This window comes from Heterodontus francisci, chromosome 1 (assembly GCF_036365525.1).
Source record: "Heterodontus francisci isolate sHetFra1 chromosome 1, sHetFra1.hap1, whole genome shotgun sequence".
NCBI classification, from domain to species: domain Eukaryota; kingdom Metazoa; phylum Chordata; class Chondrichthyes; order Heterodontiformes; family Heterodontidae; genus Heterodontus; species Heterodontus francisci.
In genome coordinates, this window is record NC_090371.1 from 223022970 (window position 1) to 223050131 (window position 27162).

The window sequence follows — 27162 nt, forward strand, 5'->3', positions numbered from 1 at the left end:
AGGTTGATGTGGAAAGAGCAGGGGAGAGTTGGTCGTGGAGAAAAGAAGCTGGGGGTTATCTTTGTTCTCCAGAATGATCTTGAAGTAGTGATAGATTTGGCAGAAGAGAGTGAGACCAGATAACAATTTGATGGGAACCAGCCAGCATCCGTACAGCATTCATAGCCTGGTCTATCGCATTCTTAGCAAATACAGAAGAGATATTATAATGAATACAATGGAGCTTGCTTATTCCAATCTCATTAATTAATGTTTGGAAATAACCAAAGTGTTAGGAGCTACGTTAGGTGCATTTAGCATGTGTACATTATTAGCAGCTAATACTGACTCTGCAAAATGTTCTGAATTCACAGTCAAAAGATTGGCCGTTGACTATAACTCATTACAAGCTCCAGTCGACAATAAGGACTGAACTTGCTATATTGTGTCTGGTGTGTCCATGGCTGTGGTTGGACATATTCCTGAATCTTTGATCACAATGCCAATTGATGAATTTGTAAATGTTATTGTACTTACTGTATAATAGTTGGGCCCCAATATTTGAGTGTCTTTGCACCCACAGAATCCTACATAGCAAGTGTTAGTGTCCTCAATAGGGAAAACAAAATAGGAAAAATATTCAAATTTGAGCCCATGGGTCTTACAGTCATGAATAGAAAATGCATAGAATTAAATAGAATATACAGAAAAAATCAGGCCATTCAGCCCAACCAGTCCATGCTGATGTTTCTGCTCCACTTAAGTCTCCTCCTTTTCCCTCATATGCTTATCTAGCTTCCCCTTAAATGAATCTCTACTATTTGCCTCAACTACACCCTGTGGTCGCACATTCCACATTCTCACCACTCTGATAACAACGTTTCTTCAGAGTTACCTACTTGATTTCTTGATGGCCTCTAGTTTTTCTCCTTCACAAGTGGAAACATTGGGCTGATTTTTGCAGCTCGACTGCAGGTCCCACCGTCGGGACCAGAAGCTGCAGCCTCTTCTGCTCGGGCGGGGATCGACTGGCTACAAGAGATCTTCCAGTGGCCGGCCAATTAACAGTTGAGAGGCACAGGGGCCAATCAATGAGGGGCAGACAGACGATGGAAGCGACATGAGGTCATGCTGCGGCAGGTGCTGGCGTCATATTTAAAGGGCTGCCAGCACTGAATAAAATGGGGACTGCCTGGAAATCTTAAAAAAGGCAGGAAAGCGGCAGCGAGAATGGCAAAAGGAAGACCAAGGCTGACCCCATGATTCAGCAATGCTGCGGTGACAGGCTCTTCTCCAGGCTGCAAGGGCAAGGGGAGAGGTCCTCTTCCGCAGGAGGGAGAGAAGGAGACCAGCACGACTCACCAACCAAGCCTGGACGGAGATCACAGAGGAGGTCAGCAGCTGTGCGGTCAGACCCAGAACCTGGATCCAGTGCTGCAAGCACATCAATGACCTTATTCATTCTACCAAGGTGAGTACTCCATACTTCCTTTCCCTGTGGATCTCGCATGTGGCAACATGAGAGGGTGCGTTTGGTGGAGAGGGAATGACCACCCAGTCAATTCCATAGCCCCTCTGCCAGTGACACCAGCACCTCCAGTAGCCACAATAACAGAGGAGGGTCCTGCACCTGTGCAGGATCCCCTCAGCATGACAGGGCCCTTGAGGCCTCAGGCAGCCAGAGGATGACCACCAAGGTCAGCACAAGCCACAGGGCAGCAAGGTCAACAGCTTGCCTCCAACTCAACTGCAAAGTGCAGGGGGAGCACCACATAGGAGCATGAGTAAGAAATTTAAGAAGAGCACCTAGCTGCACCTGGGGTACACGGGTGAATAGAGGATCAAACTGTGAAGCCTCATGTTTCCTGTTGCATTAAATAAAGGATTAATCTACTGCTGATAAATCTTTCATTTTGTGCTGCCCTTTTGGACTTCAGTTATACCCCGTCTCCCTCAAGGGGCTGGTTGCGAGGGGCAATGCTGCGTGAATTCAATACCTCAGCCTTGCCGCTGTGCAATGAGCAACTGGGCGCACAGCGATGGAATAGTAAATGGGTGACAGCAGGGCTGCAGAATGGTAAGGCTTTATTGGTATCTAAGAGGTAGTAAGGGTGATTTGAAACATTTGTGTATTAGTGTTTCCTGAACCTACCTTGTGTATATCTCATTGCACCTTGTCCATGGTTCCTGGGGTCCCTCATGTTGCATCGCCTGGTCAGCACCCTCTTCTACATCCTCATCATTGGAGGAGGCATCACAATCCACAAGATTCTCATTGGTCAAAAGCTTCCCCCTCTGCAGTGTCAGGTTGTGCAGTGCACAGCAGACCACCATGACACGTGAGACCCTTGCTGAGGCACATTGAAGGGCTCCACTGGATTGATCAAGACTCCTAAATCGCATCTTCAGAATCCCTATGGCCTGCTCGATGGTTCAGGTTGCCCTGTGCCAGGTGTTGTACCTCTCCTCTGCATTCGTGCATGGGTTCTTCAAAGTCATTCGTAGCCATGTCCTCAGTGAGTAGCCCATGTCTCCCAGTGTCCACCCCTGAAGGTATGTGAGGGGTGTGAGGGCAGTGAAAAGCTGTGGCACCTGGGAATGCTGAAGTATATATGTGTCATGGCTGCTTCCCGGGAACTGTGCTCACACCTGAAGGATCTGTCTGTGGTGGTTGCAGTACAATGAGCAAGTGGAAGCCCTTTCTGTTGATGAAGGCTGCTGGCTGGTCTGTGGGAGCCTTAATGGCTGCCTGTGGCAGTCGATCACACCCTGCACCTGAGGGGAATCCAGCAATGGCCCTGAACCCAATGCCTCTCTCAGTTTGATTCTCCGGCTTGGTGTGAAAACACATATATGCGCTGGCCCTCTTGAACAGGGCATCAGTCACCACCTTGGTGCATTAATGTGCTGCAGACTGTGAAATCCCACACATCTCAGGCATTTGATAATGTGCCACATCAAAGGTTATTGTAGAAAATAAAAGCTCATGGTGTACAGGGTAACATATTGGCATGGATAAAAGATTGGCTAGCTAACAGGAAACAGGGAGTAGGCATAAATGGGTCATTTCCTGCTTGGCAAAATGTAACAAGTGGTGTGCCACAGGGAGCTGTGCTGGGGCCTCAACATTTTTACAATTTATATAAATGACTGAGATGAAAGGACCGAAAGTATGGTTGTTAAATTTGCTGATGACACAAAGATAGTTAGGAAAGTAATTTGTGAAGAGGACATTAAGGGGACGACAAAGGGATAGAAGAACAAAGAACAGTACAGCACAGGAACAGGCCATTCGGCCCTCCAAGCCTGTGCCGATCTTGATGCCTGCCTAAACTAAAACCTTCTGTACTTCCGGGGTCCGTATCCCTCTATTCCCATCCTATTCATGTATTTGTCAAGACGCCTCTTAAACGTCGCTATCGTACCTGCTTCCAGCACCTCCCCTGGCAGCAAGTTCCAGGCACTCACCACCCTCTGTGTAAAGAACTTGCCTCGCACATCCCCTCTAAACTTTGCCCCTCTCACCTTAAACCTATGTCCCCCAGTAACTGACTCTTCCACCCTGGGAAAAAGCTTCTGACTATCCACTCTGTCCATGCCACTCATAAATTTGTAAACCTCTATCAAGTCGCCCCTCCACCTCCGTCGTTCCGGTGAAAACAATCCGCGTTTATCCAACCTCTCCTCATAGCTAATGCCCTCCAGACCAGGCAACATCCTAGTAAACCTCTCCTTTACCCTCTCCAAAGCCTCCACGTCCTTCTGGTAGTGTGGCGACCAGAATTGCACGCAATATTCTAAGTGTGGCCTAACTAAAGTTCTGCAGCATGACTTGCCAATTTTTATACTCTATGCCCCGACCGATGAAGGCAAGCATGCCGTATGCCTTCTTGACTACCTTATCCAACTGCGTTGCCACTTTCAGTGACCTGTGGACCTGCACGCCCAGATCACTCTGCCTGTCAATACTCCGAAGGGTTCTGCCATTTACTGTATACCTCCCACCTGCATTAGACCTTCCAAAATGCATTACCTCACATTTGTCCAGATTAAACTCCATCAGCCATTTCTCCGCACAAGTCTCCAACCGATCTATATCCTGCTGTATCCTCTGACAATCCTCATCACTATCTGCAACTCCACCAACCTTTGTGTCGTCCGCAAACTTACTAATCAGACCAGCTACATTTTCTTCCAAATCATTTATATATACTACAAAGAGCAAAGGTCCCAGCACTGATCCCTGCGGAACACCACTAGTCACATCCCTCCATTCAGCAAAGCACCCTTCCACTGCTATCCTCTCTTCTATGACTGAGCCAGTTCTGTATCCATCTTGCCAGCTCACCTCTGATCCCGTGTGACTTGACCTTTTGTACCAGTCTACCATGAAGGACCTTGTCAAAGGCTTTACTAAAGTCCATATAGATAACATCCACTGCTCTTCCTTCATCAATCATCTTTGTCACTTCCTCAAAAAACTCAATCAAATTAGTGAGACATGACCTCCCCTTCACAAAACCATGCTGCCTCTCGCTAATAAGTTCGTTTGTTTCCAAATGGGAGTAAATCCTGTCCCGAAGAATCCTCTCTAATAATTTGCCTACCACTGACGTAAGGATCACCGGCCAATAATTTCCTGGATTATCCTTACTACCCTTCTTAAACAAAGGAACAACATTGGCCATTCTCCAGTCCTCTGGGACGTCATCTGTAGCCAATGAGGATGCAAGGATTTCTGTCAAGGCCCCAGCAATTTCTTCCCTTGCCTCCCTCAGTATTCTGGGGTAGATCCCATCAGGCCGTGGGGACTTATCTACCTTAATGCTTTGCAAGACACCCAACACCTCCTCCTTTTTGATAATGAGATGACTGAGACTATCTGCACTCCCTTCCCTGGGCTCATCATCCACCAAGTCCTTCACTTTGGTGAATAGTGATGGAAAGTACTCATTTAGTACCTCGCCCATTTCCTCTGGCTCCACACATAGATTCCCTTCTCTGTCCTTGAGTGGGCCAACCCTTTCCCTGGTTACCCTCTTGCTCTTTATATACGTATAAAAAGAATTGGGATTTTCCTTAATCCTGTTTGCCAATGACTTTTCTATACCCCTTTTAGCCCTCCTGACTCCTTGCTTAAGTTCCTTCCTACTGTCTTTATATTCCTCAATTCCTCAATATCCAGAAATGACATGAAGAAGCGGGCTTCCATCCCAACGTCTTCCGTCCCGATATCCTCCCCGCTCCCAACCACAACCCACCTCCCATCTCAAGCCTCCGAGCCCATCCCTAAAGGTCCTGGAAAACTCAGTCCAAACTCTCTTTGTGTCTCCTCTATCAAAATTTTAAAGAACTCTATGAGGTCACCCCTCAGCCTCTCTTTTCAAGTGAAAACAGACCCAGCCTTATCATCCTTTCCTGATGGGTATAACCTCACATTGTGACAACCAGAATTGCACACAGTACTCCAAGTGTGGGCTAGCCAAGGCTCCACATAAAGTCACACCTTTTCAATTATATCCCTCAAGAAATAAACACTCAAGCTTGGTTTTTTGTGGTCATATTAGCCTGCATCACTACTTTTAGTGATGTGTATTTTTACTCCTACATCTCTTTTTTTCTCTACCTCATTTGAATTCTGATTTCCCAAGTTATATCTGACCTGGTGATTTTTTCTTACCAAAATATAATACTTCATTTTAATCTGTGTTGAAAGTCATTTCTCAATCATAAGCCCATTCAGTAAGTTTATAATTGTCTTGTAATTTGTTGCCGTCCTCCTCAGTATTGACTATTTCCCCACAACTTGATGTCATCCGCAAATTTAGAAACACTGTTTTTGATTTCAAAGTCTAAATTATTAATATAAATGATGTAAAACTGTTTCCCTGCATTGATCCTTGTGGGACCCCACTTTCCACCTTATTCTCTGAATAACTACCCTTTATCCCTAGCTCTCTGATTTCTGTCCATTCTGTTACTCTGTACAAACTGTACACCTGTTTCACCTTCAGACAGGTTTCTTAGATAACTGAATATTTTTTTGAAAACAGTTATGGCTCTCTGTACCTGCAGATTGTAATTTCCATTTAATTAGATCGAGATCAGTCCAAAAACAAGATTTATGTTTAATTATATTTTAATCTATTTTTCAAACAAAAGGTTGTAATTACATGAAACTTAAAATAATGCAATTTTATCTTTATATATAAAAATGTAAGCTTGTATTGAATACAGAAATTCAGGGTTATTGCAATATAAACAACATTTTGTATTGTAATTGGTGAGAAAATGGAATACACCAAAGCTATGCAATTCATGCAGATTTCTGATTATGTTACATGAGTTATCTTGGGAGTTTCACAAATGTAGAATTCACAAATGTGTGTATAGAAAAAACATTTTGAAACTTATATGTACAGGTATTTCAAGTTTGTAGTGTTGATCATTCATATTGAAAGTCAACATTTGTATAAAGCTTGATAAGTGTATGAAGGAGAAAGGAATAGAAAGATACGTTGATCAGGAAAAATGAAGTAAGATGAGAGGAGGATCTTTTGGAGCATAAACACCAGCATAGACCAGTTGGGCCGAATGGCCTATTTCTGTGCTGCAAAATTCTACCCAAGGACACATGAGAACAGTGTTCAGACAACTGTCAAAATAATTATTTTCAAAGTAATATTTTATACAGTTGTTAATTTACTGCAATATCAAGTCTCAAGAAAAAAATCTAAATGCATTTAGATTTGGATGTATCTGAATGCCTTACATTAGCAGTCAGCTCACTACAATGGGGATATCTGTCAATCTGTTACTCTCGCTACTCCTCTTTAATTTTCCCTCTCCCCATCACTCCAAATTATTTACATCCTTCTGCCTTCCTGCTAATTCCATCAGTGTTGAGACACATTCTTAAGTAACTCAGTTTCCAATTTGTCATATTTAAGTCACCATTTCTATTTCTATCCCTTTTGCCTGTTCCATGATTCTATTTATCTGCCACTAACATTCCATACACACATAATTTGCAGAGCTGAATTTGGTATTTTCCTGTGTGATGGTGTCCATTGACCCATTGTTACAGTTTTCCTGGATTAGATCAATCACGCAGAGCAGTTGCAGCCTGAGAGGTGAGAAGCTGACATTCACTCCAGCAGTGCCTGCATTTGTGCTATTGTGCGATGCCATAAATAATTGTGTTTGAATGAAATACATCACTTCAAAGACCCGGTTTCAGTTTTACACTTAACCAGTATACTGAGTAAACTATTTTATTTTAAGGGCATTATTAATATCTTTTAACTTTTTCACGCAGTGCGTAGTTAGGATCTGGAATGCACTGCCAGAGTGTGTGGTGGAGGCAGGTTCAATTGTGGTATTCAAAAGGGAATTAGATAGTTACCCAAAAATTAAGAATATACATGATTCTGGGAGAAGGTAGGGGAATGGCACAAAGTGAATTGCTCGCTTGGAGAGCCAGTGCAGACAGGATGGGCCGAATGGTCTCCTTCTGTGCTGTAACAATTTTGTGATTCTGTGATATCTAATTATTGTCATGGTTTGATACAGCAACTAAAGCTGAATTGTGGTTCTGCATTTAATAAAAAGATAATTCTGCGAGTTAAAAATCCAATCAATGCATTAGGCTGTTGTATAAACCATCGAAAATTCCTCCTAAATTGGATAGAGAATGCATTAATTGTGGAGTTGTAAATAGAAGTCATTTGATGAATTGACCAACTTTGAATAGTTCTGAAACTGTTCATTTCTCTCGAATGGATCTTGTTTGGAAATTTTGCTGATGTGCTATGTTTTGCAATTCAGAGCAGATCTTATCTGTTATTTCCCTTAATCTGCTGGAGATAGCATGGTCTGGGTGTGGGAGCAGCAGCAGCTTCTGTCACCATTAGATTCCTGATTCCCTTTGACTGACGTTGCTCGGTGGATGCTTCGTGCAATCACACAAGCTCAAGCGAGGTGCCTTCACTTTGAAAAGATATACTCGTTGTTGGGACTGACAGTAACCCCCTCAATCATTTCAAATAAAAGGACTCTTCATTACCCCATTGGATGACTTTTGACTGTCAAAAAGCCTTTTATCCCCATCTCTAACATTTTTGTAATGAATAAACAATAGTTTTCAAAGAAAATGGGAAAAAACTGAATGTTTTAATGTCTCTATCGATGCTTTTTTCTGCATCATTGTCCTTGAGATTAATCCTTAATTCCTGGAGACTCCAGGACAATCCTGGGGGGTTGACAACCATATTCCCCGTATTGTATATCCCAGTGTGTATGATTACAAACTTCCATAAAGAAACAACAACATTTATTCCCAGCTCTGTTTAAACTGGATGTAACGATATAAACAAAATACATTTCTATAATTTTCAACAAAAATATAACTATTATTTACAATTAATTGTATTAAAAATACAAAAGGGATACAAACTCCATCAATTATCCTTCCAAGACATACAGGAACAAGTAGAATCAAAAGTTTGAGGAAATCACCAATAATCATATATTTTGCACTTAACATCCCAAATTTCTTGAAATGAGATGAGCAGTTCGATGTTGTAGAATTACAGTTAGGTTTATATTATTTGTACAACCCTTAAATATAACCTTGATTTATTTTTGTCTGCCTATATCCATTCAGTGTCCATTGACTGTATACTGAAACTGGCAAATTACACATAATACAGTTAAATTAATAACGGGAGAGCAAGAGGACCAGACAGAGGTAAAGGAAGGCACAAGAGGCGACCTGCAGGAGAGCGAGGGCAGCGACTGAAGATAATGTAAGGTCTGAGAATGGACATATGGAAGAGCAAGAGGAACGACCCAGCATAAAAGAATGTCTGAGACTGGACCTGCGGGAGAACAATGTGAGCAAGCTATGGTAATGGAATGCCCTGGACCTTATCTGCGGCAGAGTGAGAGGATTGACTGAAGATGAAACAATGGCTGAGAATGGCTCTGTGGGAAAGTGAAAGGAGAAACCGAACATAAAACAAAGCCTGAGAGTGGATCTGCAGGAAATCAAGAAGATCAACCGAGAAGTAAACAACACCCGAGAGGTAGACTGTGAGCGAGCAAGAGGAGCAACCGAGGATACAAATAGACCAAGAACAGCCAGGTGGGAGAGCCAGAGGAGCAACCGAAGGAAAAGGAATTCCTGAGAGTGGACCTGCGGGAGAGCGAGAGGATCAACCAAGAATAAAACAAGGCCCGAGAAGAACCTGTGAGAGGGTAATAAGAGCGACCAAAGAAATAATAGGGCCTGAGAGAGAACCTGTTGGAGCATGAGAGGAGCGACCCAGAATAAAACAAGGTCCGAGAGCAGATTTGCTTAAGAGTGAAAGGAGTGACCTCTATAAAATAAGGACTCAAAGCGGGGCCAGTAGGGGAGCGAGAAAAGTAACTGAGGCCCTAGAATGGACCTGCAGGAGCGTGAGAGGATCAACCCAAGAAAAAACAGGACCCGACAAAGGATCTGGGCTAAATGGAGAGGAGCAGCCCAGGATAATGGAAGGTTTAAGACAGTATCTGCGGGAGAGCAAGAGACTGAAGATAAAGGAAAGCCCAAGAGTGGACTTGTGGGAACGCGAGTGCAATGGCCGAGGATAAAACAAGCCCCAAGAATGAGGAGCAACCCCGGATAAAACAAAGCCCAAGAGCGGATTTGTGGGAGAGTGAGAGGAGAAAACCTCTATAAAATAAGGCCTGAGAGTTGGCCTGTGGTGGAGCGAGAGGACCAACTGAGGATAATGGTTGGCCCTAGAATGGAGCTACGGGAGAGTGAGAGGGGAGACTGGAGATAAAGGAAGGCCTGAGAGCAGACATGAGGGAGGGCAAGAGGAACAGCCAAGAGTAAAACAAGGCCCAGGTGTGGTCTTGCAGGAATACAAGAACAGCCTCCAGGTTAAAACCATGTCCGAGAAGGGACCTGCGAGAGGAGCAATACAGGACAATGAAATGCTCTCGATCGTATCTGCGGGACAGCAAAAGGATTGACATAAGAACCCCGAGAGAGGATCTGCCGGGGTGCAAGCGGATCAACCGAGGATAAAACAAGGCCCAAGAACAGACTTGTGGGAGAGCGAGTGCAGTGACCCAGGATAATGGAATGCCCGAAAACTGAGCAGGAGAGCGAGAGGAGAAAGTGAGCATAAAACAAAGCCTGAGAGAGAACCCGTGGGAGAGCAATTGGCGAAACCGCGGGAAGATGAAAGCCTGAGGGTGAACCTTCAGGAAGGTGAGAGGAGCGACCCAGGATAAAACTAGGCTCGAGAGCGGACTCTCATTCTGTGTTAGAATGAGAGATGCGACTCCGGATACAAAAAAGCCCGATAGTGGATTTGTGGGAGAGCAAGAGGAGCAACCCCTCTGTAAAATAAGGACTGAGAGCAGGACTGAGGATAATGGTTGGCCCTAGAAAGGACCTGCGGGAGTGCGAGAGGAGAGTCTGGAGATAAAAGAAGGCCTGAGAGCGGACCTGAGGGAGAATGACAGGAGTGACCCAAGAGAAAACATTGTTTGAGAACGGACTTGAGGGAGAATGACAGGAGTGACCCAAGAGAAAAAATGGCCGAAGAGTGGTCCAGTGGGAGAGCGAGAGGAGCAAACCAAGATAATGGAATGCTCTAGAGTGGATCTACAAGAGAATCGACTGAGCAGAAACCAAAGTTCAAGAGTGGATCTGCAGGTGAGCAAGAGGATCGAGTGAGGATAAAACAAAGCTCGAGTGTGGTCGTATGGGAGAGTGAGATGAACAACCAACGTTAAAACAGGCCCAAGAGCGAACCCACGGGAATGTGAGAACAGCATCCAGGTTAAAACCAAGTCCGACAATGCAAATATTATACCCTTGTTCAATAAAGGGTGTAAAGATAAGCCCAGCAATTACAGGCCAGTCAGTTTAACTTCAGTGATGGAAAAACTTCTAGCAAAAACAATTTGGGACAAAATCAATCTTCACATGACAAATGTGATTTAATGAAGGAAAGCCAGCATGGATTTCTTAAGGGAAAATCATGTTTAACTAAGTTGCTGGAGATTTTTAAGGAGGTAACAGAGCGGGTTGATGAGGGCAATGCTGTTGATGTGGTGTACATGGACTTTCAAAAGGCATTTGACACAATGCCACACAACAGACTTGTGAGAAAACTTGTAGCTCATGGAATAAAAGGGATGGTAGCAACATGGATATGAAATTGGCTGAGTGACAGGAAACAAAGAGTAGTGGTTAATGGATGTTTTTGGGGCTGGAGGAAGGTTTGTAGTGGAGTTCCCCAGGGATCAGTGTTGGGACCCTTGCTTTTCGTAATAAATATTAATGACCTAGACCTTGGTGTTAAGGGCACAATTTCAAAGTTTGCAAATGATACGAAATTTGGAAGCATTGTGAACTGTGTGGAATAGTGGCGCAGTGGTTAGCACCGCAGCCTCACAGCTCCAGCGACCCGGGTTCAATTCCAGGTACTGCCTGTGTGGAGTTTGCAAGTTCTCCCTGTGTCTGCGTGGGTTTCCTCCGGGTGCTCCGATTTCCTCCCACATGCCAAAGACTTGCAGGTTGATAGGTTAATTGGCCATTATAAATTGCCCCTAGTATAGGTAGGTGGTAGGGAAAATATAGGGACAGGTGGGGATGTGGTAGGAATATGGGATTAGTACAAATGGGTGGTTGATGGTCGGCACAGACTCGGTGGGCCGAAGGGCCTGTTTCAGTGCTGTATCTCTAAACTAAAACTAAATTAAGATAGTGCAGAACTTCAAAAGGACATGGATGAGTTGGTGGAATGGGCAGACAGGTGGCAAATAAAGTTCAATGCTGAGAAATATGAAGTGATTAGTTTTGGTAGGGCGGACATGGAGAGACAATCTAGAATAAAGGGTACAATTCTAATGGGGGTGCAGGAGCAGAGTATATATGTACATAAGTCATTGAAGGTGGCAGGACAGGTTGAGAGTGCGGTCAATAAAGCATACGGTGTCCGGGGCTTTATTAATAGGGGCATACAGTACAAGAGCAAGGAAGTTATGTTGAACTTGTATAAGACACTAGTTCGGCCTCAGCTGGAGTATTGCGTCCAGTTCTGGGCACCGCACTTTAGTAAAGAAGTTAGGGCATTGGAGAGAGTACAGAAAAGATTCACGAGAATGGTTCCACGGAGGAGGAATTTCAGTTATGAAGATAGACTGAAGAAGTTAGGGCTGTTTTCCTTGGAAAAGGCTGAAAGGTGATTTGATGGATGTATTCAAATTCGTGTGGGGTCTGGACAGAGTAGATAGAGTGAAACTGTTCCCATTCGTGAAAGGATCAAAAACGAGAGGGCACAGATTTAAAGTATTTGGTAAGAGAAGCAAAAGTGACATGAGGAAAAACTTTTTCACGCAGCGAGTGGTTAAGATCTGGAATGCACTTCTTCAGAATGTGGTGGAAGGAGGTTCAATTGAAACATTCAAAAGGGAATTAGATAGTTAAATGAAAAGGAAGAATGTGTAGGGTTATGGGGAGAAGGCAGGGGAATGGAACTGAGGGAATTGCTCTTTGTGGCTCCAGTGCGGACACGATGGGCCAAATGGCCTCCCTCTGCACTGTAACAATTCTTTGATTCTGTGACCTGTGAGAGAGCAAGAGGTGCATCCCAGGATAATGGGGATAATGGAATGTCCTCGATTGTATCTGCGGGAGAGCAAGAGGATTGACTGAAGATAAAATAAAGCCCAAGAGCAGATCTGGAGTGTGAGCAGAACGGCCAAAGATAAAATATGCCCCAAGTACGGGCCTGTGGGAGAACGAGAGGAATAACCGAGAATAAAATAATGCCTGAGAGTGGACTGCGGGAGAGGAAGAGGATCGACCGAGGATGAAAATAGACCAAGAACGGACTGGGGGAGAATGAGAGGAGCAACTGAGAGAAAAGCAAGTCCTGAGAGAGAACCTGCTGGACAGGCAGAGGATCAACCGAGGATAAAACAATGTCCTGTGTGTGGTCCTGTGGGAGATCCAGAGCAGCAACCCAGAATAATGAAATGCCTGAGGGCAGATCTGCGGGTGAGCAAGAGGATCCATTGAGGATAAAACAAAGCTTGAGAAGGACCTGCAGAAGAGCGATTGGAACGACCGAAGGTAAAACACGGCCCTGAGAGAGGACCTGTGGAAGAATGAATGGTGCAACTGAGGGAAGATGAAGGCCTGAGACAGAATCTGTGGGATTGTGAGGGGAGCAACCCAGGTTAAAACCAGGCTCAAGAGCGGACCTGTGTTAGAATGAGAGATGCGACTCCGGATACAAAAAGCCCGATGGTGGATTTGTGGGAGAGCAAGAGGCGCGACCCCTCTATAAAATAAGAACTGAGAGCAGAGCTGAGGATAATGGTTGGCCCTAGAACGGATCTCAGGGAGTGCGAGAGGAGAGTCTGGAGATAAAGGAAGGTCTAGGAGTGGACCTGCAGGAGAGAGAGAGGAACAACCCAATAAAAAACATGGTCTGACAGTGGACCTGAGGGAGAGCAATAGGAGCGACTGAGGATAAAACAAGGCCCGAGAGTGGATCTGTGAGTAATGAAGGCCCGAGAGTGGCCCCGTGGGAGAGTTCGAAGAGCATTGTAGGTTAAAAAATGCCAAAGAACGGACATGTGAGAGAGAGAGAGCGAGAGGGGCAACCCAGAATAATGGAATGCCCTAGAGCGGATCTGCAAGAGAGTGAGGAGAAAACAAAGCCTGAGTGCAGGTCCATGGAGGAGCAAGAGGAGAGACCCAGGATAAAACAAGGCTCCAGAGCAGATTTGTGGGAGAGCGAGAGGTGTGGCTCATATTAAAACAAGACCTGAGAAAGCCCTGCAGGAGAGTGAGAGGAGCAACCGAAGATAAAACAAGGCCTGAGAGTGGTCCTGCAGGAGAGTGAGAGGAGCAATCCAGGATAATGGAATGTTTGAGAGCAGATCTGTGGGAGAGCGAGAGGAGAAACTGAGGATAAAGGATGACCGTAGAGCTGACCTGCGGGAGTGTGGGAGGTGCAACCCAAACTAAAACCGGGCCCGAGAGCGGCTTACAGTACAATGAGAGGAACAACCGCAGTGAAAACAAGGCCCAAGTGTTGGGTGGGGGAATAGCAAGAGGAGCAAACAAGGTTATAACAAGGACCAACATCAGAGATGCAGGAGAGCGAATGGAGTAATGCAGGATAATGGAATCCCCAAGAGCGGACCTGTGGGACAGCGACAGGATCGGCAAAGGATGAAACAAGGCCCGAGAGTGGACTTGTGGGAGAGTGAGAGGAGCAACCGAGGGTAAAAGAAGGCCTGAGACAGAATCTGCAGGAGAATGAGAGGAGCTGCCGAGGATAAAGGGAAGTGTGGGAGTTGACCGGCAGAAGGGCAAAAGGAGCAGCCCAGGATAAGACAATTCCCAAGATCAGACCTGCAGGAGAGCGAGAGGATCGACCTAGGATAAATCAATGGCCCAGACTGGACCTGTGGGAGTGCGACAGGCCTGACCCAAGATAAATCAATCCCCAAGAGTGGATCTGTAGGAGAGCGAGAGGAGCAACCAAGGAAAAGGGAAGGCCTGAGAGAGAACCTGTAGGAGAACAAGAGGAGCGGCCGAGGATAAAACAAGACCCAAGAGCGGACCTGTGACTGACAGAGAGTAGCGACCCAGAGTAAAACAAGACCCAGAACGGTCCTGTGGGAAAGTAAATGGAGAAACTTGGGTTAAAAGAATACCTGAGAAATTGCCACCCAAAATAAAACATGACCCGAGAGTGGATCTGCGTGAGAGTGAGAGGAGCAACTGATTTAAGAGGAAGTCCCGACAGAGATTGTGTAGGGAGCGAGAGGAGCAAATGAGGATAAAACAAGGCCCAAGAGTGGACCTGAGGAAGAGCAAGAGGAGCAGACAGCGATAAAGGAAAACCCAAGATCTGTGATCAAAAGTGAATATATGTTCCAAAATTAGCTGAAAACATTAACATGATTTGTATCCTGTTAAAAACTTCACTTCCTTTGGTTCCAAGATTCCGACATCTGGATGATCCGTTGTGATGTCCATAAGGTAACCGGCATCATCGGGAAGCAACAAAAACCAAAAAGGAGCAGGAAATGAACTCTGGTCCGACTGCAGAAACGTTCTCATCTTCTGTTAAGGACAAATTAAATTTAAAAAATCAAATTGATAAATAAAATTAAAAGTACAAACATCAACAAAAGTAAAACCTAAAAAAGGAGTAAGGTACCAAATAGACTAGTGCATCAATATGCTGCATTAGAGAGTACTCGTCTGCACATCTGTCCCCGTGATTTTCCACGACACAAGTTTCCAATCTCGCTCTCTGATCATCTGCAGTTGGGAAGAGTAGGAAGAAACAAGTGGCCTTTCATAAAGATCTGGTTATCTTAAGTAATTTCTGGCAAGAATTGTTCTAATATTTCAAAAACAGAATAATCGAGAAATTAGTCTAACAACTGAATGACAACATAATACCTTTAATCCAACTGAAAAAAAACAACTTGAAGTTAACATTTGTGTTTTAGATGATGAACCCACCATTGCATATTACATTGACCAATATTTCTGATTGTAACAATAAATTTTAGTCAATACTGAGCTGGAATACTGTTCCTAAAGGCTAACATGAAGAGTTGGATTATCTACCTTGTAAGGTCTTCCTTCTTCTTTTGGAAACATTCTTCACATATCACAAGTATAAGAATAAGCAATCACTGAGGAAAATTAGAAGGGAAATAGTCTTCCTCTCCACCCCACCAATTAAACCAGAGAAACGTGGCAAAAAGTTGTGATTTACAGAACCAAAGGTTGCAGCAAAAGCCATACAAACCTGTAAAAACTGAGCAACTAGGTGTGCCTGTGAAATATTTAAATGTGATTTCCTTAGACCTAATCACTTCTTAAAAACAGCAAGTAGTAATTTAAGTGGAACAGTTTATAAGCGTAAGCCACAACTGCCTGAAATGATCTTACCGTGGCAAAATTGACCTGCCTCCCCCGCACCCACACTGGCCCACCACGTAAGTTTTAATAGTTTTATCAGGCAGAAACTATGACCCAGAAGTGCAGGCATGCCTATTTTTGGGTACACGCCAGGATGGGGAGAAGAGGTGCCATCTACCTCAGGGTAAACCTATAAGAGACTGGTAGCTTAGTGGTTACTGGACAAGGATTCCAGAGGCCTGGACAAATGATTCAGAGCTATGAGTTCAAATTTCATCACAGCACCTGGGAAATTTAAATTCGGTGAATAAATAAATCTGGAATAAAACGCTAATATCCGTAGAAATGGACCATGTAATTACAAGATTGTCGTAAAAGCCCCAAAGGACCAGATGGGAAGGAAACCTGCTGTCCTTAACCAGTCTGGTTGATATGTGAGTCCAGACCCACCGCAATGTGATTGACTGATGCAAGATCAGTGGAAGAATTGGTGACAGTGCTGCAGAGGGAGGAACTTTCATTCTGACTAGAATCTGTAACATTATCTGCAGTAGCACTTGGGCTGAAACAAAACCTGGAAAATAGAAAAGATTTGAATTACTCTATAGTCAAATTTTAATACCAGTTACATATATGGAAGAAAGTCCTCAGTACCTTGCTCTATGGCAGCGAGGCCTGGACAACGTATGCCAGCCAAGAGCAACGTCTCAATTCATTCCATCTTCGCTGCCTTCGGAGAATACTTGGCATCAGGTGGCAGGACTATATCTCCAACACAGAAGTCCTTGAAGCGGCCAATACCCCCAGCTTATACACACTACTGAGTCAGCGGCGCTTGAGATGGCTTGGCCATGTGAGCCGCATGGAAGATGGCAGGATCCCCAAAGACACATTGTACAGCGAGCTCGCCACTGGTATCAGACCCACCGGCCGTCCATGTCTCCGCTATAAAGACGTCTGCAAACGCGACATGAAATCGTGTGACATTGATCACAAGTTGTGGGAGTCAGTTGCCAGCATTCGCCAGAGCTAGCGGGCAGCCATAAAGACAGGGCTAAATTGTGGCGAGTCGAAGAGACTTAGTAGTTGGCAGGAAAAAAGACAGAGGCGCAAGCGGAGAGCCAACTGTGCAACAGCCCCGACAAACACATTTCTCTGCAGCACCTGTGGAAGAGCCTGTCACTCCAGAATTGGCCTTTATAGCCACTCCAGGCGCTGCTCCACAAACCACTGACCACCTCCAGGCGCATATCCATTGTCTCTCGAGATAAGGAGGCCCAAAAGAAAGATATGGAAGAAATGGAAAAAAAATAATTAGAATTTCATTAGTATTAATATGTTGCTTCATAACCATTGTTATTCAGTAAACCTGGACTGGTATAAAATGAAAACAGATTTAGAAACATAAGAAACATAATAAATTGGAGGAGTTGGCCTTAAGGCCTGCAGACCCAGTAAAAACACATACAGTAAAAACATATAAGAACTTAGTTGAAACCAAGGGGCTAATCACACAACAATACACAGTGTGTTAAAGCATAGGGGGGTTGGGTAGAAAGGGGAACAGCAAAGATGCTAGCAGACTCAGTGTCCTTGCACATACCAGATAAAGGAGTCACTATGGACACAAGATACGATTAGACTCACAGTAGAAAATGGAAAACTGCAAAGAAATGAACCATGATCTCACTGAGCCAAATAAGGAATTATCATCATGCCATTAAAGTAGACCCCTATGAGTAAGTAAGAGGGGAGGGTCTTGGAAACCAGATTTAACCCCTAACTAAAACTGGGGCAGCACGAGAACCCTGGGGAAGAACACTCGAGAAGATACCCCTGAGCCAAGGACTCAGAGAACAGAAGAGCAGCCGCAAGTCTGAAACTGATCACCTTGTGCCTTGACGGGTAGTATACTGTGCAAGTAGTGACTTTGATGATTCTTGATACTGTGCAAGTTAGTGAGAGCTTGTACTTGATGATTTAGTGTGTGATTAAATTATTGATATATCTTTCACCAATCAGCTTCCATGGATTCTTTAAGGGTAACTGCGGATTAGACACAACAGGCCCACCAAGCCAGCTCCACCATTCAATAAGATCATGGCTGATCTGATCATGGCCTTAACTCCACTTTCCTGCCCGTTCCCCATAACCCTTGACACATCTCTAGATCAAAAATCAATCCAATTCAGCCTCGAATACATTCAATGACCGAGCCTCCACTACTCGCTGAAGAAGAGAATTCCAAACACTAAAGACCCTCTGAGAAAAGAAATTCGTCCACATCGCCATCTTAAATGGGAGACCCCGAGCTCTGAACTGTGCCTCCTCATTCTAGATGCCCCCATGAGGGGAAATACCCTCTCAGCATCTACCTTATCCAGCCGCCTCTGAATCATATATGTTTCGATAAGATTACCTCTCATTTTTCTAAACTCCAATGTGCCCAAGCTGCTCAATCTGCTTAACCCCGTCATCCCAGGAATCAACCTGGTGAACCTTCTCTGAACTGCCTCCAATGCAAGTATATCGCTCCTTAAATAAGCAGGCCAAATCTGTACACAGTACTCTAGGTGTGGTCTCACTGATGGCCAGTACAGTTGTAGCAAGAGCTCCCCACTATTATATTCCATCCCCCTTGCAATAAATGCCAATGCTTCATTTACCTTCCTAATTACTTGTGGTACCTGCATGCTCACTTTTTGTAATTCATGCACAAGGGTACCTAGATCCCTCTGTACTGCAGCATTCTGCAATCTCTTTCCATTTAAATAATGTTCTGCTTTTCTATTCTTCCTACCAAAGTGGGCAAACCTCACATATTCCCACATTATACTTCATCTGCCAAATTTTTGTCCATTTGCTTAACCTATCTATATCGCTTTGCAGACTCTCTATGTCCTCCTCACAACTTGCTTTCCCACCTATCTTTGTATTGTCAGCAAATTTGTTTCTAATATATTCGGTCTCTTCATCCAAGTCATTAATCTAGATTGTGAATAGATGAGGCACTAACACTGATCCCTGTGGCATGCCACTAGTTACAGTTTGCCAACATCAAAATGACCCTTTTATCCGACTCCCCGTTTCCTGTTAGTTAGCCAATCCTCTAGCAAGACTATTATATTATCCCCAACACCACGAGCTCTAACTTGTGTTGTAAACTTCTATGTGACACCTTATCGCATGCCTTTTAGAAATCCAAATACAGTACATCTACTGGTTCCCCTTATCCATCTTGCTCATTACGTCCTCAAAGAACTCAAATAAATTTGTTAAACATAATTTCCCTTTAATAAAAGCACATTGACTCTGCTTTATTGCATTATGATTTTCAAAATTCCTGCTACTACTTCCTTAATAATGGATTCCACATCTTCTCAAAGATAGATGTTAGGATAACTGGCCTATAGTTTCCTGCTTTCTGTCTTCCTCCTTTCTTCAACAGGGGCGTTACATTTGCAGTTTTCCAATCTGCTGGGACCTTTCCAGAATCTAGGGAATATTGGAAGATTACAATCAATGCATCCTTTATCTCTGCAGTTACTTCTTATAAGACCTTAGGATTCAGGTTATCAAGTCCAGGGGATTAGGTAGTCTTTAGTCTTAATTAGCTTTCCTAGTATATTTTCCTCTCGTGATAGTGATTGTTTTCAGTTCCTCCACAAAGCCTCTCTGCCACCAGGAGGATTGAGCCGGGCCCTGCCAGAGTCGAGGTCCATGGTGGGCCTCATCTGGATACAACTTCAGGCCCCCCCGCCACGGATCACGACATCGAGGGCTTGTTAAAATCCAGCCCACTGTCCCGAATACCCTCTGTGAACTCGTCCTCAAGGCTACCTTTGCCAAGTTGATTTGTCCAATCTATATGAATATTTAAATTGCCCACAAATATTGCAGTACATTTCTCACAAGTCCCCATTGTTTCTTGATTTATACTCTGCCCTACTGTGTAGCTACTGTTCGAGGCCTATAAACTACTCCCACCAGTGGTTTCTTTCCCTTGCTATTTCTTAATTCCACCCAGGTCTTTTGAGCCAAGATCATTTCTCACTACTGTACTGATCTCATCCTTGATTATTAGAGCTACCTCACCTCTTTTCCTTCCTTCCTATCCTTTCGAAATGTCAAATACCCTTGATTATTCAGTTCCCAGCCTTGGTCACCTTGCAACCAAGTCTCTGTAATTGCTATCATATCATACCAATGATTTCTATTTGTGCCATTAATTCACCTATCTTGTTACGAATGCTGTGTGCCTTCAGATAAAGAACCTTTTTAGTTCTGTCTTTTTACCATTTTTCCTGCTCTGACCATATTTGCTCGTGCATTCTTGTGCTTGTACGCTCGTATAGTGGAAGTAGCCATCAGACTAAAGGATCTCCACAGAACAAAAACAAAGGGAAAACAATGCCACTCAGGTTTAGCACGCTATCTGGTTGTAGAAAGCTAATTCTGGATCTAAGATAAATGACTCAGGTTTGAACATAAAAATTCATGCTGTTCAGCAGGGCTTTAACAAATAATTGCCATTTTCATGTTAACGTAGAGTATAGAGATATTGTTTTAAAAAATGATGGTCTGAAACATCTGCAGTAGATGTATGAATGCCGCCTTTTCAAATGGGTGGCAGTGTAAAATTTCAACTGGAAAAGGCAAAGGAAATATTGTAATAATTGAGGAAACTACTGGGGTCCCAGCATATTAAGCAATAAGAAGTACCCACTGGTGTGTTTTAAAAATTTAAAATTACAGGATAACATAATTACACACCAATTACTTTAACTTTTTTTTTAAGGACACAAAAGTTTTAACTTAGAATCGCTGCTCCGCTCCCAAGATCTTTTCTCTGTCTAAACTTATCTTTACATCTATCAATCCCTTTCCTAACCATATTTGCTCATAATGTCATCAAAACGGCCCAAGGAACTTCATAGAGGCACAATAAAACCAAAATGGATGCCAAGGCAAATGAGGAATTAGAAGGGTTTAACCAAAAGCTTGGTTAAAGAGATAGATTTTGAAGAGCATCTTTTAGGAGGAGAGGGAGTGGAATGTTTGAAAGAAGAAATTCCAGAGCATCAGGCCTTGATGCTGAAATCATGGCTGTCAATGGTGGGAAGTGGGGGAGGGATCACAAGGCCAGAGTAAGGAATGGAGGGAAGTTTAGTTCTGGAAGATGTCACAGAGATAGGGAGGGGAGACACCAGCTATTTAAATGAGCTGCCGCACGGCAGATCGAGTTGGTTCTGCAGCTTGCGGCTCGCATGTGCGGCCCAACATTTTTTCATCCACCGCCAGGAGCGGCAGCAGGCTCTTAAAATCCAGCCCCATATTTCTCATAGGGCTATACTGCACTATCACAGCCCTTAAAATGGTGCAAAAACATGTTTTTGTCTTCTACTTCAAACTTGGTCCCTGTGGGAATACCATAGATAACAATTAATTAAAAATAAACTATGTTAAATATTTAAGCGTTAGTTTGTTGCAACCTTTCTACTCTTTCAACTGTAATATGAATGCACATATCAGTTCAGAAAGCTTAAACCAATTGGCCCAAGGAGATTGTCATTTTCCTGCACCTGCAAATTGAACAGCAATGACAGCAGCTTCAACCTTCTCGATGGGATTGGCATATTAGTCATGAATCTTATTCACTCAATAGATATTTAAACCTTTGTGTTTTAAGTAAACATTCAGGCATTATATTTAGTTAAAACACTGCCTGTGAAAGAATAAGTTGCTCCACTTGTTCTATCACAAAGAATTTTAAATTGTACCTTCAGAATGGATTATCTAATTGTAATTGTGCAAAAGAACCAGAATATAAATTGTCTCTTTTCTAATAAAATGTAACATTGAAGTCAAGATTACTGGTATTTTAATAAACTATTTCAAAATTAAAATTTATTCTTTTTCACAACTAGAAGGAAATCAAATGTTTCCTTTAACCCCCAACCTAATGAAATGTGAAATATTGGTTTCTCCACTTGTTGATATAATATAAATGAGTAACATTTTGTTCAAGAATATAAAAAAGATCCATACCTTATCTGTTAGTCCTTGCCTCACGCTGCAATGACAAGGCCTGCAGGCTTTCTTCATCCATATCCAGGTTGAGGTTTTCAAGGTAGTGTTTTACCCTCCGAGCCATCTGTCCATCTTCATAGAGTTCCCTTGCATCAAGAAACGAGCTGCAACATAAATGTTTCCTGTGTCCGCCTGTCTGCATCGCATCCATCACAGCAGCATTTGTACTGCCATGGCTAAGCAACCTGCCACAGGGGAAAGAGAGAGAGATGCCATTGATTTCAGCATGGAAGGTCAGGTTCAGGTCAGTCTTGTTCAAGCTCAAAATAACACATGCTTCATTCCAGTAAGTCAGACAGACTAAAATAAAAGAAAAGGAATGAAGAATGAAAGAAAGATAAAAAACCAGCAACTACTCTGCAGATAACCCTCTCCTGCTTCAAGTTGGCAATCAACCTTTACACCACTATAAGCACGTATGTTCTTATTTCTGCCCAATAGTTACTTCTCAGCAGAAGAGTTGGAGCAGGAGTCAAAGGTTATGATGTTAAACAGTAGTTGTAATAAATCCTGACAATATTAAAAAGAAAATTGTCTCGATATTTCTCTACACCACTTTATGATCAGCAGGAAGGTAGACTCTCTTCTCCTCCCAAAGAATGGAATGTTTTCCTCTACATAAGATTGAAAAACAAATAACAAAAATCACTCCCATCACCTAAACAATGTCAGAATGTCAGATTCCTATGAGTAGATAAAGATCGTCCAATATGAGACCAGAGCACAAGAACTGAAAAATGTCAAAGCCAGAAGGAAGCAGCAGAAAGAGAAAATGCAAAATGGCAAAAAACATCCTTGGCACCTGCAGTAACCACCACTTACCCAGACTTTTCCATTTCTTCCTCCTGTAAGTGATAGCCCTGAATATTGAAGCGTGGGTTTCGGAAGAAAGACAGACAAAAATCCCAGGCGATTTTGTATTTAAATTAGCCATGCGACGATGGGCACGGAGAACACGTGGGATCATGTGGCGGGGGCGGCCTTTCATTGGTGGAACCCACCGTCACTGCCCCAAGCACCATGATCGCCACAGATATAAAACATTCTGTGCTTGCAGCCTCAAGGATTAACAGCCTTCTTTTCATGTAAGTATCTTCAGACCAACTTAAATTGAAGCTTCTACTTAAATCAAAATCACCACCAACTTCATATCATTTATTTTTCCTACCGTCAAAGTGAATCACATGGCAGCCAGCAGGCAGCGTCCTGCTCCACGGTTCAGTGATGACTCCCAGCAGGTTTTCTTCTAGGCCGTCAGGGAAAGGCGGGAGGTCCTCTTCCTTGCAGATGGAGTCCGATGAAGTGCCTCACCAAGGCAGCCTGGATGGAGGTAGCAGAGGAGATCGCGAACTGTGAGGTAACTCTTAAGAACATGGGTGTAGTGAATCAATGATTTGTTCAGATCAGCAAGTATAACTGGTCCTGGCGAGACTGCTCCTTTGATTTGATCCATGGCTCTGTGTCTTTAAGGTAGAGGGTATGCAAGGAATGCAGCCAAATACATCAGCAGCCTTGGTCCTAACTACTAAATGATGAAGATTGACATTGTTTATCTGATTGGATATGTCGTGCGAAAGCCAATGCAGGATGAGTGATGTTGATGCATATATGCAATGGTAGTGATGCAACATTTGCCATGTCACAAGCTGGTGGTCACAACACAAACATGTCCCAGCATCTGAGGGAATACGTGCCAGTCGGATCCCTTGATACTCGGAGGACTGCTGGGGACCAGGCCCCCGCTCAGCCCTATGGTTATGATGATCCTCTGTTTGTTGCTATGAGAGGTCTGCTGGATATGCAGCAAAGCCATGTGGAAAATATGTCGGAGATGCCTAAGATCATGCGTGGCTTTGTGCATGCCATGGAGGAGCCTATGCAAGTCATGACGTCTGCCATGTCCCAGGCATTTAAGCATAACGCTTCCTCAGTCGAGAGTCTGGTGAGCTCTGTGGTGCGTCTGGTTGACCACTCAAGTCATATGCGATCTGACCTGCACTCCATCGATGTTGCCATGGGCTCCATGTAGCAGAGTCTAAGTGAGAGGGGTACAGGGAACCTGGACCTCCCTCCAGGTGCTCCTTCCTCTCAGGGAGACAGACAGGTGCCATTGTGCACCCAGATGGAGGAGGAGCACATGCCAGCTGCCCCGGGGCCTTCCGCTCAGGACACCCCAGCACACGCAGTGTCTCATCCTCCCCCACCCCCCCAACCCCCCCCCCCCGACTTGACCACCTCACCTCCAGCAGACGAGCACATGGGGGAGACTCAAGCACTATTGCTGCAGACCCCCAGTAGGATGGAGCCATCAAAGCTCCGTTCCTTCAGAGGACACCTGCCCCACTCATCCACAGCACCGGGACAGTGCACTGAACAGACTGCCTCCACCTCAGCTGCTAATGTCAGAGTAGCACAAGGACGTAGTGGCAGGAAAAGAAAATTGAAACAGTTCTGAGCACAAAGGTGTCACGGGTGATGTTGAAATGTTCATGAATGCAAAGATGTATTGAAACCTTTTTATTTCTTGCAAACTTTGATCCACTGTCAGTAATACTTTGAGTGGTTACAGATGGATAGAAAGAAGTTTATGGAGGCCTATGGCAGGAACACAATGATGCTTGCAAAGCATCTCAAGAAATATCCTGTGTCCATATCTCATTGGGCTTTGAGCCTTCACTTTTCAATGATGGCTGTTTTCCTATCGATGACTGATAACTTTTTCGAACCCTGTCATTTGCTTTCTACGGTCATAACTTAACGCTGATCGCAAACACTCCTTTCAGGTGAAGCAGCGATTTACTTGAACTCAAAGTTCAGTCCGGCAGGCTGTAGTGTGCCTAATCGGAAAATGAGATGCTGTTCCTCGAGCTTGCGTTGATGTTCAGTGGAGCACTGCAGCAAGCCCACGATAGAGATGTGAGCATGAGAGCAGGGGGGAGTGTTGAAATGGCAAGCAACCGGAAGCTCAGGGTCCTGCTTGCAGACTGAACGGAGGTGTTCCGCAAAGCGCTCACCCAGTCTGCGTTTGGTCTCCCCAATGTAGAGGAGACCACATTGTGAGCAGTGAATACAGTATACTACATTGAAAGAAGTACAAGTAAATCACTGCTTCACCTGAAAGGAGTGTTTGGGGCCTGGAATAGTGAGTTTATTTCATTTCATTGTAGTTTGTTCAGTTTGCTTACCCACTGTTTTTTTTCATGTTCGTACTTGCTGCTGCTCAATCTTCAGTTCATTAACACCCTATCTGTACTAATGCTTTGTCTTTCAACACACCATTAACATATTGTTTGCCTTTGCTCCATGACCTCTTGGTCAGCTATGTGGCCTTGTCCAATCTACACCTTCTCCTTTGTTATCTCTTGCCCCACCCCCGGCTCACTTGCTTATAACCTTTGACATTTCTAATATTTGCTAGTTCCGAAGAAGGGTCACTGACCCGAAACGTTAACTCTGCTTCTCTTTCCACAGATGCTGCCAGACCTGCTGAGTGGCATTTCTTGTTTTTATTTCAGATTTCCAGCATCTGCAGTATTTTGCTTTTATTGTACTTGGAGGTTTTGTTTTGCCATTATTCTCCACAAAGACCAAGTAAATGCAGAAAACATTCTGTCCATTGTAGATGCAATCATATATCAATGGAACAGAACCTCTAATAACTAGAACACACAGATCCATCTCAAACCTGGATTTCTACGATCCTTACAGGTACATACCAGATACTTATCTCAATATATCATTTGAATGAGAGTCTAAAGCTCTGTTAAATATGCTATATTTCTTTATAATATAAAATAATGTACTTTTTTAGTAGTTCAGGTTGAATTTTCAATTACTTCTGCTGATGGGTTAGATTTTTAACTTGACGACGCAGAGTAAAATTGACAGAGTGGATTGCCTCCCCAGTATAGAAACTGTAGATTTTTATTTTTGTTAGCAGCAAGTTGAAAATCCACCCCTAAATTCAAAGTCTGTTCAACTTAAAATATCTGTTCAACTTAAAATATTTGAGACAATACTGCTTGTCGAAAGTGTCTTATTTTGATTTAATTCTAGCCCAAATACTTTTAAAATGTCATCTGCTAATGGGCAGTCTTACATCAAAAGCAACCAAATGCACAAGGACCACTGATTGGCCCAACAGGAAATCTAAAATTTACATTATTGCAGTAATTACTGATAAAGGTAGTAATGGGAAAAGTAAGATTCATCTGAAAAAGTAAAATTTACTTGGGTTGGAAACAATGAAATAGTGATCACAATATCAGACATCTTGCTTTCTGTGAAAACCTGATCTTGGGTGGCACAGTGGCGCAGTGGTTAGCAGTGCAACCTCACAGCTCCAGTGACCCGGGTTCGATTCCGCGTACTGCCTGTGCGGAGTTTGCAAGTTCTCCTTGTGACCGCGTGGGTTTCCACCGGGTGTTCTGGTTTCCTCCCACAGCCAAAGACTTGCAGGTTGGTAGGTAAATTGGCTGTTATAAATTGCCCCTAGTGTAGGTAGGGGAATTGAGGGGATGTAGTAGGAATATGGGATTAATGTAGGATTAGTATAAATGGCTGGTTGATGGTCAGCATAGACTTGGTGGGCTGAAGGGCCTGTTTCAGTGCTGTATCTCTAGATAAATAAAATTACTTTATCAAATGGTCTGCAACTGAAATACCTGATAGACAGTATACAGAGCCGCTTACAAAACCAGTGTTAGAAATCAATAATCTTCATCTTCCTATTTATTAATTGTCTGGTTTGTTTAGCAAAGTGATTTGGTCACCACAATGGAAAGAACAATAGGGAAAAATCACAATTATAACAAGCCTAATTGTTCATTTTAAACCAGCAGATGCATTTTAATTTTTTTGAAAACAATGCACCTGTTAGTTTGTTTCATGAAATTCCTTGATGATACACATAGATGTTCTTTATCATACTTTATTTTAAAAGAGGACGCACTTCACTGGAAATATGAGTGCAGGGACTCTATGGGAGGGTTTTGGTTTATTCAAGCTACTACAGCTTTTTTTTGTTCCTAATTTCAATTTGGCTCCATCATGGGATGACGAACTCAAGTTGAGTCAGTGCTTCTGACTTTGGAAAACTAAAGCAGTGAATGTACGAAATACATGACTGT

General features: G+C 43.6%; 1 protein-coding gene across 1 annotated transcript in view; it reads right to left on the reverse strand.

The window, feature by feature from the left end:
• The window catches only part of LOC137371350 (rap guanine nucleotide exchange factor 2-like), a 150597-nt gene that overhangs the window by 72888 nt on the left and 50547 nt on the right, over positions 1–27162 (reverse strand). The window contains exons 15-16 of the mRNA XM_068033846.1: positions 22011–22218; positions 915–930 (exon numbers count right to left, since the gene is read on the reverse strand). Of these exons, the coding sequence (XP_067889947.1) occupies positions 915–930; positions 22011–22218 (224 nt within the window). The remainder of the gene's footprint in view (positions 1–914; positions 931–22010; positions 22219–27162) is intronic.